The sequence below is a fragment of the Scyliorhinus canicula genome, chromosome 3, assembly GCF_902713615.1.
Source record: "Scyliorhinus canicula chromosome 3, sScyCan1.1, whole genome shotgun sequence".
Taxonomy (NCBI): domain Eukaryota; kingdom Metazoa; phylum Chordata; class Chondrichthyes; order Carcharhiniformes; family Scyliorhinidae; genus Scyliorhinus; species Scyliorhinus canicula.
Genome location: NC_052148.1, coordinates 252,299,748 through 252,317,471, shown reverse-complemented (window position 1 = coordinate 252,317,471; position 17,724 = coordinate 252,299,748). Strand labels below are relative to the sequence as shown.

Sequence of the window (17,724 nt, the reverse complement as noted above, 5' to 3'; positions counted from 1 at the left end):
TTTGTGAAAATAAGCTGATAAAGGCTCCCAGGTTCAATTCCCGGCTTGGGTCACTGTCTGTGCAGAGTCTGCACGTTCTGGTTTAACACACTGGGCTAAATCACAGGCTTTTAAAGCAGACCAAAGCAGGCCAGCAGCACGGTTCAATTCCCGTACCAGCCTCCTTGAACAGGCACTGGAATGTGGCTACTAGGGGCTTTTCACAGTAACTTCATTTGAAGCCTACTTGTGACAATAAGCGATTTTCATTTCATTTCCCCGTGTGTGCGTGGGTTTCCTCCGGTGCTCTAGTTTCCTCCCACAGTGCCAGGATGTACAGGTTAGGTGGAGTGGCCATGATAAATTGCACTTTGTGTCCAAAAAGGTTAGGTGGGTTAGGGGGATAGGGTGGAGTCGTGGGATTAGGTGGCGTGCTCTTTCCAAGTGCCGATGCAGACTTGATAAGTCGAATGGCCTCCTTCTGCACTGTAAATTTTACGATTCAATGATTCTACATCAGGTACCAATATGGAACGGCATTGTTTCCTTGTTGTTTAATGGTTAGCATAATATGCAGAATGTTACAAGGTTGATTTTTGAATCTCTGTTACTTTTGACCACTTAATAAACAATATATTCCCATGTGCACTCTCTTGGGTCCATGTGCCACGTCTCAGACAATGATTAGTGCATCGCATTTCAATCAAACTTTGAAGCCTGAAGAGTTTGCCTGAACTCTAGAAGCATCAGCACCATAAGAGGCAGCAGCCAACAATCAAGCAATCAAGATCTGGACTTCAGCACAGAAACCCACACAGACATGGGGAGAATGTGCAAATTCCTCACAGTCGCCCAAGGCTGGAATTGAACTTGGATCCCTGGCGCTGTGAGACCATGTGCAGGGGGCTCCTGCACACCCTGAAGATCTGGCCACCCATCAGGCTAAGGAGGAACCCAGAGGGGGGAGACAGTGACAGCCCAAGGTGTACAGGTGTCTTTGGTCTTTTGATGAGTTGACAGACACCAAATGCTGCAGAAAATTCCACCTTAACAATGAAACAGTGTGGCACCTTCGCCAAGTCCTCGTCGACTTGGCTCCCCATGGAACAGGAGGACACCCGCTCACTGTGAACAGGAAGTCAGAGGAGCCCTGGGACTGGATTCTCCACCCGCCCCGCCACATTTCCGGTTCGCCCCGCCGGTGGGATGCTCTGTCACGCTGGCTGGTCAATGGGGTTTCCCATTGTGGGGCAGCCCCACAACGTCAGGAAACCCCCGGGCTGCCAGCAAAACGGAGCATCCCGCCCGGCAGAGAATCCAGCCCCAGAACATTTATCATTCTAGGGCTTGAGTAGGGCTTATGTGGCTACAGCTTACAAGTGCATCCAAGACGTCATGGATGCCCTGTATGCTCGGGCAGCCGACCATATCAACTTTGAGCTGGAACAAGTCAGCCAAGATGCCTGGGTTGCAGGATTCTCCACCACCAGTGCCCCAGATCCAGGGCGAAACAGATGGCACACATGTCACCTTGCGGGCACCGGGTCTTTAGGGATTGCCCTTCATTAACAGGAAGAGGTTCCACTCCCTGAATGTTCCATTTGTGTGCGACCACCGCCTCCGGATCATCCCAGGGAGTGTGCATGACAGCTACATCCTGGTGTGCTCGTAGATCCCCGGTGTCTTCAAAGACCATGGTAGGATGACGTGTTGGCTCTTGGGGGATGAGAGATATCGGCTGAGGTCCTGGCCAGTGTGGAGGCCGGGGACCGAGGGGGGAGACCCGATATAACGAGGCCCATGATGCCACCCAGGCTGTCATTGAGTGGTGCATCGGACTGCTCAAAATGTGATTCCAATGCCTGGACCACTCTGGTGATGTACTGCAGTACACCCCCAAGAGGGTCTCCACTTTGTAGTGGTCTTCCGTGCCCTCTACAACCTGGCACAGCAGCAGGGTGACATGCTGGAGAATAGGAGGAGGGACATGTAGGACCTTAGGAAAACACTACTGTTTGCAAACTAACCAATCACACCTGGAGTCATAATCAGCGTGATGTAATGTATATTTTCCACATTTGTGTTTGGGTCATACTTGATTGGAAAGAGTACAGTTTAAAAACAAAATTGTGGGGCTATAAATTGGGTTTCCAATTTAGCAACGGAAAACCACAACAATTCAGGCTTAATTGTTCCAGCGGAAGGTGCTTTACAAAAGGGTTGGAATAACCCGGCAGGAGGAGGCAGAAGTTCAGTAAGGTGACAGAAGGCGAGGCTCGAGGAGGCTGGTTTCCGAGGGTGGGTAAAGTAGCATGGCGGAGAGATTGCCAGGATGGGGACGGGTAGCGGCCGCAAGCTCTGCCAAAGTTGCTGTGGTGGGGGCTCAGTGTCTCAGAGTCTGCAAGGCAGAGTGCGCACTCTGGAACAGAGTTGGAAAAGAGAGCAGAGGTAGAAGCAATTAAGACAATGGAAGGATTTCAAAGAAAATAGTTGCAGCCAACTCATTGGGCGATGGGGAACCACTGAAAGTTCAGCAAACGGTGAATGTGCAAGACATAGAAACCTCTATGCCCACACCAAATTTCCTTTTCAAGTTGGATTTGATGTCACAGTAGCGAAATGAAAATGTCACACCTTTCTCATTTAGCTGAACAAAATTAAAATCGGCTTTATTCCTTATTTTTATTTATCTTTTAAAACTAGCATTTTATTTTCAAGACCTGACAGGCATTATTTCTTTTCAATGGCTCGTGTGGTTTTCTCCCTGACTGCGTTTCCACTGACAGGACGGCAGACAACCTTCTTCTGTGCTCACCAGTCATAAAGGTCTGTGAAGGTACAGAAGACCCCAAGGACAAAAAGTCTCTCCGTGGAGAGAGCTTGGCCTATGTTTGACGCACTCACAACTGAAATCAGTAAGGAGAAACGGTGATGGCACAAGCACAATATTTTGTCATCATCATAGAATCATACAATTTACAGGGCAGAAGGAGGCCATTCGGCCCATCGAGTCTGCACCGGCCCTTACAAAGAGCACCCTACTGAAGCCCACGTATCTACCCTATCCCCGTAACCCAGTAACACCCACTTAACATTTTTTGGACACTAAGGGCAATTTAGCATGGCCAATCCACCTAACCCGCACATCTTTGAACTGCAGGAGGAAACCGGAGCACTCGGAGGAAACCCACGTAGACACGGGGAGAACGTGCAGACTCCGCACAGACAGTGACCCAATCAGTAACCGAACCCGGGACCCTGGAGCTGTGAAACAACTGTGCTAACCACTATACTACCATGCTGCACCACTATGCTACCGTGCTACTGGAATGCATCACAGAACATCCATTGTACTAAAATCATTATACTCAGGACCCAGTTGCGCAAATATAAAGACATTGCAAACATCGGTGTTCACACTATTGGTGCAAATGCAGATAGTTGCATTTATTCTAGTGGTAAATGATCCATGTTAGGGTAAACACACATCTTGTCCATAACTCTACAATGAATGATCAATGTAGGACTAAATGCATATCATTCAGGGACTATCTAGTTGCTAAAGGACTAATGTAAAGGTAAGTACACATCATTCTTTGTACTCACCCTGACACTAAAGTTCCCCTTTAAGTAATACTGCTCCTTTAATGGCTTAATCTGTAAATAATACAACACATTTGAAAAGTTTGCAAAACCTTGTTACCTGTTTTTTAAAATTCCTACAAATATATCGGGCTGGATTTTCCGCTGTCGGGATTCTCCATTGCGCCGGCGTGGGGCTGCTCACAATGGGAAACCCCATTGGCCGGCTGGCGAGACGGAGAATCTCGGGTAGGCGCGGCACCAGAAATCTACCCATCATTCTTTGAGAATTTTATTGGCACCACATGTGACACTTCGATAAATGTAAATATATAAAAAAACACATAAATAAATAATGAAAAGCTAATATCCATCACTATTCATTGCTACTATATTTTTAAACTATGTTTAAGAAGAAAATGGAGCTAACTAGCCCCTGTAGCAGCCCCCCCCCCCCCCCCCCCCCCCTTCCACCGCCGGCCATTGGGACTCCTCAAAACTTAAATGTAAGATCCTCAATAGATGGTAGGCCATACAGGATGCTGTGTTGTTTGTCACAATGCTGGTTTTAATGAGTTAAAGTTTCTTGGCTCTTTCACTACCTCATGTTTAGCAATCTCGACCTTTCGTTAACCGATCATTGGCGAATGTTTGTCAGTGGTGTGACAGCCAGATCTGCTAACAGAATCGCAGATTGGATACAATGACAGTACAGAAGGATACCATTCATTTGGGCTGTACTGGTTCTCCGTAAGAGCAACTCTCGTCCCATTAGCCCACTATCCCCCTATAGCCTACGAACCTTCTCCCTTCAGATAATTATCGAAAACTCTTTTGGAAGCCATGATTGAATCGGTCTCCAGTTACTAGGCAGCGTATTCCAGATCGTCGCCACTCGCTGCATAAAAAGGTTTTCCACCTGTCACCTTTGAAGCTTTTGCCAATTAGTTTAATTTAATTTAATTTAATTTAATTTAATTTAATGTCCTCAATTTCTCAACCCTTCCACCAATGGGAACATTTTCTTCCTGTCTACTTTGTCCAGGCCTGACATGATTTTGAGCACCTCTATCAAATCTCCTGTCGACCTTCTCTCCTTTCATGAGAAGCTCCCCAGTTTCTCCAACCTATCCCCATAACTGAAATTCCTCATCGGCAATTCTTGGAAAATCCTTTCTGCACCCTCCCTAATGCCTTCGCAATCTGCCTGGCTCCCAGGATTTGATACAATAGTCTAGTTGAGGCTGAGCCAATGTTACATAAAAGTTCACCATAACTTTCTTGCTTCAGTATTCCATGTCGGTATTGATGAAGCCCAGGATTCCATCTACCTTAGTAACTGCTGTCTCAAACTGCTCTGCCATCGTCAACGATTTGTGCACATCCACCCTCTGGTCTCTCTGTTCCTGCACCTCATTTGGAGTGGGCCCTTTACTTTGTATGGCCTCCCCATGTGCTTCCTATCAAAATGAATCATTGCACATGTCTCTGCATTAAAAATTTAATCTGCCACGTGTCTACTCATTCCAATGTCCTGTTGAAGTCTATCACTATCATCCTCACAGTTCATGATACTTCCAACTTTTCTGCCATCCACAGATTTTAAAATTGTGACCTCCACATCCAAATCGCATTCATTAATATCGATGAAGAAAAGCAGTGATCCTCATACTGATCCTTAGGGAACCTCCTGAGCTAGCTTCTTCCAGTTCAGAAACCAATTGTCCATCACTACTCTCAGCCAACTTCATATCCGTGCTGCCACTTTCCCTTTTATTTCACGGGCTTTAGCTTTGTTGGCAAACCGGTTAGGTGACACTTTATTAAGTGCCTTTTGGAAGCCCTGGTTACCTGGCGGGGTTGGGGGTGGGTTGGAGAGAGAGAGAACAAAACGTTTGGAGAGATAGATGCTGAAGCAAGGATTGAAACTAAAACGAATTTAGTCGTTTACTCCGTAAAGTTCGCAACTTGCAATTCCTCTTCACCCAACACACAGGGATTGAGAAAAAGTTTGGAAAGCTCCAAGATTAGTCAGGTGATTAATCAAAATATGCATGGTGCTCGTTATTGATTCACAAAGAGGCTGAAAGAAGCAAGTTGCCATGGAGTTACCCAACCTCTAAATGGGGGGGGGGGGGGGGGGGGGGGGGGGGGGGGGGGGGGGGTCAGGGCTTATGGGGAGAAGGCAGGAGACTGGGGATGAGAAACATATCAGCCATGATTGAATGGTGGAACAGATTTGGTGGACTGAATGGCCTAATTCTGCTCTTCTGGTCTCAACTATACAATAAATATTATTCCTGGATTACACAGTGCAGTAACAAGAGGACTTTTCAGCAGTTGAAAGACTGTATTCCACGGAGATATATCTCGCTTCTTACTTGGTTGCCCAGCAGTTCTGAGGTATCCCCACCACCACTTGGAAACTCCCGCTTCGGGCTGCTGTGATAGCGCTCAGCTTCTTTCACCTGCACCAGTTGCTCATCGAGGGCTTCCTTCTGAAGAATTAGCTTCTGTGTATGGCCTGTTTGAACACCAAGGTCCTTCTCCAGGGCCAGAATGACTCTGTCTTTGCTCTTTATCTCATCCATCTAGAAAAAAGACAAAATAAAGCACTGTAAAACATCCAAGGCAGCATTACTGACTTTCTATGGCGTACAGAGAATTGCAATCTGACCACAAACTGTCATTTTTAAAAATAAACAAACTCTTGGGCTTTTCCATCAATTTTCCGCAGAAATTTTGAGAAATTCTTTCTCGGCAATTTATTTTTCAACTTCCATTTCTCTCTGCTATATCATTACATTTTAGTTGCTCCTCAATAAAGCCTCTACCCACAGCATCTACATTCCAAGTTATCCTCAGAACAAATGATGCACGAGAAGCCTGTGGTAACCAGGCGTCTGATTTTCCCACACTGTGAAGCAGCATCATAGGGGCAGCACTGGGGTTGCATCTCACAATGATATTCCTCTGCCTGATTTACAAGACAGATTTCCTGCACCTAGGAGACTGGAGAACACTAGGATTGGAAAAGCTGGTGCCCTATAAATCCCATGACACCGTGCCCAATTTTTCAGGCCCTCAATGGGCGTTGAAGCCTCCAATTTGTTGGGCAGATTAAAGCGAGTGCTCGATTTGAGTTTCCCAGCATATTGATTTTTGCCCCCCAAAACGGTTTCCAGGCCCTGTAGCTGAAACAGTTGCGAGCTCTTGTATTTGTGCCAATAAAGGATCCTGAATATGTCTGCGGAGACATATTCAGGAAAACCCGGTCTACATACAACTTAAAAACGTAGTCCTGAAAGGGACTAAAGGACTGAAAGGTTGCTAACAAAAAGTCAATTTTATTTAAAACGTAACTGATTATGGAGTTGAGAGGAGCAGGACTGCTTCTCCTTGCTTGATATTTAAACCACACAGGCTGCCGCTGGCCATCACACACTCTCCCATGTCATCACATCCTCAACACCCCTCCGATTATGAGCTCGACCTCTTCTTCCCCCCCCCCCCACCCACCTCGATCCTGGTCACTGTACCCTCCTTTCTGTTTGCACGCCTCCCACATTGAAAAGGCTTCACTGAGGGCCACATTATGATGTTGCGCTGATGGTAATGACTTCTGAAATCCAATACTAGATGCGATCTATTCACTCAAGTGCAAGAAGTGTTCCTGGGACAATCTGCTTGTGCATTGTCAGGTGGGAATGACTTCTCACGCTGCGTTCAATTTTACCAAGTCAGTGGGCAGTACGTTAGCACCGTGGTTAGCACTGTTGCTTCACATAAAACACCTCAGCTTGAGTTATTAGGGCCTCATTTTGGTCCTAATCTTGACACTTGCCCCCTTGGCCCACCGCGAGGTCCACCACATTAAAAGATTAAACAAGTAATGAAAAATACTGAAGGAACTTTCGCCTTTATCGTGAGAGGTTTGTAATTCTAATGTGCGGGAGTGATGTTTCAGTGTGCAATGCCTTGGGGTCAGGTGCCACCTGGAGTATTGTCTTTCTGTCGCGATCCTCAGGAAAGATGATGGGCACAGTCATGTGCCCTCCCCCATGGCAAGTTTGGTGACTTGGAGGCATTTAATCAGATAGGGACCTCTACGCCTTCCGGCCTCCACCCCGATTGGTGGGATGGCTCGTGAATAGCCTTCCTGCTCAGCTGCCAATTGAGGCCCTTAAGTGGGCAAAACTCTTGTCATCTAATTAATGAGGCACCCAATGATATTGGTTAACATAATATGAAATTTCAAACTAAGGTGGATGTTATAGATGAGTCAGTCTCTTAAGACAAGATGCCGATAACTCCTAGTTTCCACGCTCTAGCATGAGTTTCAACAACCTGTATTTATCTAGCGCCTTGAACATAATAGAACATTGAATGGCACTTTTGTGGAGCAATGTAAAGCAATAACTTTTTTTTGTGGAAGTATTTTTATCACATTTTTAACGTTTTATATCAGACATTCATGTGGCCAAACAAGACCAACACATTATCGACAACAAGAGGGAGTTCCAGCAGATAGCTGTAACAATAGCCCCCCTGAACAAAATATTTCCTTTGCAGACTTTACGTTGCCAGACTTGGCCAAAACACGTATTTACTGTGGTTTATGTATATTGTGGTTCAGGCATTAGTTTGCCAGTAAATAGGTCTCTTATAGTTTCCTTCCGTTCTGCCTGTCTCCCGTGTTTCTCCTGGCTGCATTTGTCCTCCCTCGTGCCCTCCCCCCCTTGCTTTCTCTTCCTTGCTACATGGCTTGCCCTGTGTCTCCCTCCAACAGCATTCCCCCCCCCTCCCCCAGAGTAACTATTAGTGCAACACCATGGCAGTGAAATTCACTGAAATAGTGAATCAAATTGCTTTGTCAGATTGTTCCCCGCGCAGCCCGATTGTAATGCTGGAGGTTAGCACTTCTGAACAACTGCCGGGTAAACTCTTACATGGGAACTTCCCAAAAGTTTTCCCCAGTGCATATTTGGGGTACACAACCCCCTCCCCCCCCCCCCCCCCCCCCCACTTTATTGGCTGTTGGCCACGAACAGGTCTTGAAACAAGTTGGCGAATGGCTTCCATGCCCTGTCAAAGCCTTCTTCCGACCCACGGATGGCAAACTTTATCTTCTCCAGCCTGAGAAATTCCGCCAGGTCGGACAGCCAGACTGCAGCCATGGGTGGTACTGCCAATCGCCAGTCGAGCAGGAGTCTCCAGCGTGCAATCAGGGGAGAGTTATCGGCACTATCCCTCAATCGGCATGACTAAAACATATTTATTATCTGATCAGTACCACATTGTTGTTTGTGGGAGCTTGTGCACAAATTGTCTCCTGTGTTTCCTACATTACAACAGTGTCTACATTTTTATTTAAAAAGAGACTTCTTTGATTGGAAAGTGTTTCGAGACTTCCAGCGGTTGTGAAAGGTGGTCATATAAACGCAAGCCTTCTTTTTAACCATCTCCACTCAGTAAGATAATATCACCATAGTCCCAGATGACCATAGGCTACTTTCCCCTTTGAGGGGGGAGAACTGACTGGTGGTGATTTAACCTGAGGATCACCACATCTCAGGTAAGGTTGAGCCTTCATGATTAAACTCAGCTGGTCCAGGAATTGAACCCACGCTACTGGGCTCGCTCAGCGTCATAAACCAGCTGTCTAGCCAATTGAGCTAAATCTCCACACCTTGCTCCAGACGAATAAGGAGCCCCACGAGAGTTAAGATTTCCTCATTAACTATTAAATGCAGCACTAATACATATAAATACATGCACGTATGTACAACATTAGCTTAGTTCCTTGCAACAGAAGAATTTCTGCCCAGAACAAAGGTGGCTGGATATTTTCCGCAAAACTGCCTGAGTATTTTCCATTTACAACTCAAAGGATTAATGCAAGCAACCAATAGGAGCTGCCCACTTGAATATGCAACCCTGCCATTTTACCACCGGATAATGTGCACCATTTGGCCAGTGCTGTGGTGGTAATGCTTTTTGTTATCCCTTGTACTGGCATGTCGGCTTAAAATTAAGCCCCCATGGTACAAATCCCAGTGTCGTGCTATAATGCTATAAGAGTGAGCTTTAAGAGGAAATACTTCACAATGTGCCACCAGGAATCTCTTTTTCTTGTGCGCATTTGAATAAAGCTTTGACTGCGTCACAGAAATTACGTTTCCATGGTTACCACTAGGCAGCGATTCATATTGGTATTCACGTCAGCCATCACAAGAATAAAAAGGTCCCATGTGTTCCAGCCAAGAGAGATTTGAAATAAACCTGAAACAACCAAGGTGCCAAAGCACTGCACCCTGTACTCTACTGCATTGTAAATAATGCAGCAGAATCTTTCTCTCCCAAATGGGGCGAGTCTCCTTTTGTATATGAGTGCACTTGTGACATCTAGTGGTGGCACACCGTTACTGCAGAGGCTTCGAAAAGTTGGGCGTGATTTAACCACAGCGTTGCGCCCAATGTGGATGTGGGTGTGCCGGTTAAATAGCGGTAAAGGCCAAAATTGAGATTCACACCGAGCGCAAACCAATTTGCTATCTAACCGGCCCGCACATGATGGCGAGTTCCGGATTATGTCTAAATATGGCGAGCATATCATTAACCCTGATTTGCATTAATTTCCATCTCATTTGCAAGACTGAAGTCAAATGCAACGGCCTCCAGGGAATGAACCAGCCCCCCAGCGAGAAATCACGCGGGCGTCATTTAATACTCCTTTTTAAAAACGGGAAACTGGCGCAATGGCTGCGATGAGGAACTGAGGTGGTGAGTAGTCATTTCTATTTTCCCGGCATGCACCTCAAAAGCACGGGAGGCGGCGGGGAGGTGACCCCTCAGGGGGTTGGGTTTGATCAGTAGGGTAAAACATTCCAGATCGGGGGTCACCCCTGGGCTGGGGGTAGTGAAGCCTTCAAGCCATCTTTAAATATTGTGGAGACCCACAACAGGGGCAACTGCAGCTGCAGCCTGTCTGCCCGAGGACAGAACCCTGCTCTTGGTTCTATGCTAAAGGTCACTTTAACTCCCTTTGACTGTGAGAAGCCTCTGGCTTCACAGCTATTGCTAATGATCAATTGGCCTTGTTAGTTGTGAGAGTGCTTTACAGTTGCAGGTTGTGTTTGCTGCCTGCTCTTCTTGGTGGTTGTAAATACCTGGAGGCTGATGTTGCTGATCCCTTCCTTTTCTGTAGACGGAATGAAGGACTATTTTTTTCTACGGTATATGGATCCTGTTGCACTGGGCTCAGAGGGGTGTATGAGTCCAGAAAGCAATCCGGTGTGAAGCAAGACGACTCTGCGGGACCTGGTGCATGACACTGACTCAAATCAGCCGCCTGAGGACGTTTTTGCAGATTGCTGATGCTTTTGTTGCTGGTGTGGTGAGTGCTACCTGTAACTGGCACGTCACCGCGGGTTAAACACACTGGAAGTCAACGTTGTCCAACTGCACCTTGAGCACCAGTGGAATATGTGGATGCCAGGATTTGGTTCCAGTGAGATTGGTCCGTTGGGGGGGGGGGGCTGCAAAGCTGCGGCGACCGGATGGAGAATGGCACTGATACATGGGACAAGTCACACATTGATGGACACCTCATTTCTACGGTAAAGTTCCGGACATTATAACACATTCTCAGGCTTATCTTCCCTTTCTGTTGACGAACCTGTGAGGGGTAATGCCAGGTGTTTGGTTGTTTTTGTGAAAATAAGCTGATATAGCTTTGCTTTGGTACCAATATGCAATGGTGATGTTTACTTGTTGTTTAATGGTCAGTGTGATATGCGATAGTTGATTTTTAAATCTTTGTTCCTGTTGACCGTTTAATAAACAGAATATTCTCATCTGGCTTCTTGAGGGTACACATGCCATGTCTCAGATGATTACTGCATCACATTTCAATCAAGCTTTGAAGTCTGAACAGTTTGCCTGAACTCTAGAAGCGTCAGCCCCATAGAGGCAGCAGCCAATAATCAAACACTCAAGAGCTGGGCTTCAGCACTGGGGATATTCCGGCGGCCGTAGGCTAAGTGCGTGGATCAGCGGAGGGCACCGGAGCACGGTGTCCCTAATGTTCCCGGCAGGTGTGTGGGTCTGGGATCCTGGGGCTCCTGCTGTGTCCGGGGGTGAGTGTGCAGAATGAGGTTTTCCAGCCCAACTGGCTCATTGGATATCACTCTGAGAGAAGACGAGTCACGTAAGGGTGGGGAGGCTTGGGGGATTTGAGGGTCCCAGGATGGAAGCCCGAACTGATTGTCGGTCTTTCTCCTCCTCCAATGTCTTACAGATAGAACAATATGGCTGGTGCTGTCAATCCCGCAAAGACTGCCCTCACGGTGCTGGTGGCTGCCAAGGCAGGTAGGTGCCGGAGAAGGCAGCAGCACAATGTAGGCTGGAGGCGGCACCCCTTGTGCGGGAGTCACCACACATCCTGAAGGCACAGCCATCCATCACAATGAGGAGGAACCTAGAGGGGGAGGCCTGCGACAGCCCAAGGTGTATAGACACTGTTGGTCATTCGAGGCGATGACGGACAGCATGTGCCACAGGAGACTCTGTCTCATTAGACAGCGCGGCACCTCACGGACGTGTCACCCCGTGGAGGAGGTGGACACCGGCTCCCGGTGACCGTGAAGGTCATCGCAGCCCTGAATGTCTGTGCAACTCATTCATTCCCGGCGTGAGTGGGAACTTGTGCAGCATTTTCCAAGCTACAGCCCACAAGTGCATCCGTAAGAAAAGGGGTGCCCTGTGTGCCCGGGCATCAGACTTTATCACCTTTGAGCTGGAGCAAGCCTACCAAGATGGACTGTAGGATTCTCCATCATCGCTGTGATGCCCCAGGTCCAGGGGATAATTGATGACACTCACGTCGCCTTGTGCACACTGGGGCATCGGGAAGTGCCCTTCATTAACAGGAAGGGGTTCCATTCGCTGAATGTTAAACTCATGTGCGACCACCACCTTCGGAAGATGCAGTTGTGTACATGCTTCCCAGGGAGTGTGCATGACAGCTATATCCTGGGATACTTAGAGATCCCCAATTTCTTCGAGGACCCCAGGGTGGCGGGTTAAATCTTGGGGTATAAGGGATAGCCGCTGAGGTCCTGGCTGATGACACCAGTTGGAGACCGAGGCGGAGACCCAATATAACGAGGCCCATGTTGCCACCCGTACTGTCATTGAGCGGTGCATCTGACTGCTCAAAGTGTGGTTTTGACATGTGGACTGCTCTGGTGGTGCCATGCAGTACCCAGAGGGTCTCCCGTTTTATGGTGGTCTGCTGTGGCCTCCACAACGTGGCACAGCAGCGGAACGACATGTGGCCTCATCTGAGGAGGTGGACCAGGAGGGTATGGAGGATGAGCCCGGATGGTACATGCAGGAGGAGCCGGAGGGTGGAGGACAGGTGGAGGCAAGGGTCTGGTGACCCTCCCAAACCCTCCCCTCCCCAGCTACCCTGTTCCATCCTCCAAGGGTCTGTGTAAAATCACCCCAGAGTGATGAGCCTGTGTTGGCACTGTCAGTGGGTCAATATACAAGGCAGGAGAGTGATGATAACTCACTTTGAGGTTAGCTCTGGTGCTCCTCAGTTTATGCCAAATTCTGACTCTTGTCTTTCTGCTGACAGCACACTCACACCGATCACCTGCATGGGGTCTGCACTGGAGGTGTTTGATCTTGGACCACTGTGCCCGAGAGGCAGGGTTGGGGGGAGCTGGGGCCAACAGGGCATGGGGTGCAGGCAAGCCCGCTATTAAGATTATCATAACAGAGACTTCACATGTATCAGGTATAACATGTTTTAATTGTGAACATTGGACATTTCCATTCCCCCGCCCAATCAGTCATCCTCAATTTTGATTCTCTGCTGTCTACTGTTACGTCTAAGTGTGTCCCCAAGATGCACATCAGAGGTGTGGCCTTTGATGCCCTTTGCGGACGTCCTCTGGAAGTTTTGGAGCCGGGGTACCTGGCCGACTTACCGGTCTCACTGGCATTGCCATGCCACTCTGTTCTGCCTGCTGCCTTTATGATGTGCCAGTGTTCTGAGTGGGAACTCAGAAGAACTGGAGACCACCGCCGCCTCCTAGCTGACAGGCCCCGGGTTGGCCTCCAGAACTGCCTCTTCTCGACGGTGCCCATAGGCCCCTAGAAGTCTCCATGGGATGGAGGGGCAGCTGGAGTGAGCTCCAGAGGCCTCTGATCCATCTAGCTCTGCCAGCCCTGGTGGCTCCCTATTGTCAGCATCATGGTGTTGATGCCCTCTGTAGTGCTCCTCAGTGACTAGGCCATGCTCTACACAGCCCCGCCAATGTCCACCTGTGTCTGGGACATGTCCCTCAGTAACTGGGATACGATGTCCAGACCCTCAGCCACGGTCGTCACAGACTGAGCCACACCTTGGGCACCACCACTCAAGGCGTGAACGTCGTGCTTCAGGTTTTCCACTGTGGTCGCCACCCGAGCAGCTTTGGCCTCCATGCCACGCATTGTTGGCATAATCTCCAGCACCAGTAGATTTTGGGCCTCCTCCAATCAGCTACGCACTCACTGGATTGTCGCTGACATCCCCGCCTGAATCTCACGACATGTCCTAGTATCAGCATCAGCTCTGGGAGAATTTTGTCCGGATCCAAACCCGGGGACCTCCAGAGTGGCCTGGCCCGCAATCGGTGTCTACCGATCATCGGGCGGGCTGGTTCCGTGGGGGTCTATGTTCCTCCGCGCAGAACCCCTATAGGGCTCTGCCATATTGCCCTGGGGCCGGCGCGGGACGGGAACAGACGCGCATGTGCGGAATCACTTCGGCCATTTCGCGCATGCGCAAACTCGCGCCAGCCATTCCGCGCCCGCTGGAGCTGCGGGAACCACTCCAGCACCGACCTAGCCACGAGGAAGGGGCGCCTTCCTCATTATCGGGGACCACTGAGGCCGGAGTGGTTGGCGCCGCTTTTCGCGCCGGCGTCAGAACGTGGCCGCGGGATTGGAGAAACCCGGCCCATGTTTTCTGATTCTCCCCACCGGTGATGTAACGAGGCCTCATTTGTATAAATTAGAATCTAAAGGGCTTCACGTGTCAAGGTTTATAACAAGTTTTTTTTTTAATATAATTTTTATTGGAATTTTTTACAGAAAATATAAAACATAACGACAAACAATGAAATGCAACAAAATAACCCATAATAACTGTAACACCCTCAGACCGTATCGACGCATGTATCACATCCCCCCACCCCCCCCCCCACCCCCAACCCCAATGAACAACAAAAGAACTTAAAAATAAATTTAAATTAAATAAACAAACATAGTCATCATCCCCCCCCCCCCCCCCCCCCCCCCGGGTTGCTGTTGCTACTGTCCCCGTACCCTATCGTTGAGCCAGAAAGTCGAGAAAAGGTTGCCACCGCCTAAAGAACCCTTGTACCGACCCTCTCAGGGCGAATTTGACCTTCTCTAGCTTAATGAAACCCGCCATGTCATTGATCCAGGTCCCCACGCTTGGGGGCCTCGCATCCTTCCATTGTAGCAAGATCCTTCGCCGGGCTACTAGGGACGCAAAGGCCAGCACACCGGCCTCTTTCGCCTCCTGCACTCCCGGCTCCACCCCAACCCCAAATATCGCGAGTCCCCATCCTGGCTTGACCCTGGATCCCACCACCCTCGACACCGTCCTCGCCACCCCTTTCCAGAACTCCTCCAGTGCCGGGCATGCCCAGAACATATGGGCATGGTTCGCTGGACTCCCCGAGCACCTGACACACCTGTCTTCACCCCCAAAGAACCTACTCATCCTCGTCCCAGTCATGTGGGCCCGGTGCAGCACCTTGAATTGGATGAGGCTAAGCCGCGCACACGAGGAGGAAGAATTAACCCTCTCCAGAGCATCAGCCCATGTCCCGTCTTCGATCTGTTACCCCAGTTCCCCCTCCCACTTAGCTTTCAGCTCCTCTACTGACGCCTCCTCCGCCTCCTGCATAACCTTGTAGATATCAGATATCTTCCCCTCTCCGACCCAGACCCCCGAAAGCACCCTGTCGCTCACACCCCTCACGGGAAGCGAAGGGAATCCCTCCACCTGCCGCCTAGCAAATGCCTTTACCTGCAGATACCTGAACATGTTCCCCGCGGGGAGCCCAAATTTCTCCTCCAACTCCCCCAGACTCGCAAACCTCCCATCAATAAACAGGTCCCTCAGCTGTCTGATGCCCGCTCTATGCCAACCCTGAAATCCCCCATCAATATTCCCCGGGATGAACCGATGGTTCCCCTTTAACGGAGCCTCCATTGAGCCCCCCACTTCTCCCCTATGTTGCCTCCGCTGCCCCCAAATCTTGAGGGTAACCGCCACCACCGGACTCGTGGTATACCTCGTAGGAGGGAGCGGCCACGGCGCCGTTACTAGGGTCCCCAGGCTTGTATCTCCACAGGACGCCCTCTCCATCCGTTTCCATGCTGCCCCCTCCCCCTCCATTACCCACTTGCGCACCATCGACACATTGGCCGCCCAATAATACCCCGAGAGATTGGGTAACGCCAGCCCCCCCCCCCCCCCCCCCCCCCCACCATCTCTACCCCGCTCCAAGAAGACCCTCTTCACCCTCGGGGTCCTATGCGCCCAAACAAAGCTCATGATGCTGCTAGTCACCCTTTTAAAAAAGGCCCTAGGGATAAAGATGGGCAAACACTGAAACAGGAACAAGAACCTTGGGAGAACCGTCATTTTGACGGACTGCACTCTACCCGCCAACGATAGCGGCACCATGTCCCACCTTTTAAATTCCTCCTCCATCTGCTCCACCAGCCTGGTAAAATTAAGCTTATGGAGAGTCCCCCAACTCCTGGCCACCTGCACCCCCAGGTATCTGAAACTCTTCACTGCCCTCTTAAATGGGAGTCTCCCAATTCCCTCCTCCTGATCACCCGGGTGTACTACAAATACCTCACTCTTGCCTAAATTTAACTTTTAGCCCGAGAAGCCCCCAAATTCCGCTAACAGCTCCATCACCCCCGGCATTCCCCTATAACAAGTTTTTAAAATGGGAACCAGACGGAGGAAACTAATGGGGGGGGGGGGGGACATGGCTGGCAGTACCCTGTCAATCCTCCTGGAACCCTGGCACCTGGTGCTCTCCTCTAGCAGGGGCAGTGTCAAGGCAGGCCCCTCTGGAGAGCTCTATGGGGGTACAAAGCTCCATGGGCGTGGGGTGTTCCCTTATCGGTGGGGAGGTTCCTCTTGTGATTGTGGGGGCGTTTCCCCATGTCTGCAAAAGGGGGGGGATTTCCCCTTGTGCATGTGGGGGGGGGGGGGGGGGGGGTCCTGTCTTTTCTGTCAGAGATCAGGGCACCTTTTATAAAGGAAGAGTTAAAATTTCCATTGACAAGCGGCGGGCATAGAGAATCCCACTGCCAGCGAACAGCAGGCCACCAACAAACACACGGCTGGGGGACCAGGAGATCTCAGCCTCTTGTTAAAATGTAAGGTTCTCAGGGGGCCTGACAGGCAAAATGCTGAGAGGATTTTTACCTTGTGGGACAATCTAGAACGAGCAGGCACAGTTAAGGGGTCTCCCATTTAATACAGAGATGAGGAGGGATTACTTCTCTCAGTGGATCTTTAATCTTTGGAATTCTCTCCCAACAGACAGCAGTGAAGATTGAGTCATTGAATACATTCAAGGCTGAGTTAGGCATCAGGTGGAATTCTCCCACCTGGGACTAAGTGCCATGACGGGTCGAGGATGTGGATTGTTACCCATTGCGGAGGCCGGCAGGAAAACACGCTGAATCTTCCAGTCCTGTCCTCATTAATTATGCACCTGAGCGTTTTGCTGGCTGGATGGGCCAGATGGCGCGCAGTCTGCTGTCCTAGCAGGCTGCCATTTTAAAAAGGCATCCAACATCACTGACCAACTATTGAACAAAGAAGGTGGACTTCCTGATATTGAAGGTGGATCTCCGGCAGTACTCTGAGGCTGGAAGATGGACCTCCTGAGAAAGAAAATGAATCTCCAGGAACATTGTGAGGCTGGAAGATGGACCACCTCCAGGAGACAAAATCTGGAAGGTCCACCTGAAGATGCTCTCCCCCCACCCACTGCTATGGTGTTCTGGGATCCAGGTTTGCCGCTGCTTCCATCCCAAACTCTG

At 49.5% G+C, this 17,724-nt stretch overlaps 1 protein-coding gene across 1 annotated transcript in view; it reads right to left on the bottom strand.

Moving 5' to 3' along the window:
• Positions 1–17,724, bottom strand: part of LOC119963435 (janus kinase and microtubule-interacting protein 1-like) — a 432,838-nt gene that overhangs the window by 149,047 nt on the left and 266,067 nt on the right. The window contains exon 5 of the mRNA XM_038792562.1: positions 5,943–6,152. Within this exon, the coding sequence (XP_038648490.1) occupies positions 5,943–6,152 (210 nt within the window). The remainder of the gene's footprint in view (positions 1–5,942; positions 6,153–17,724) is intronic.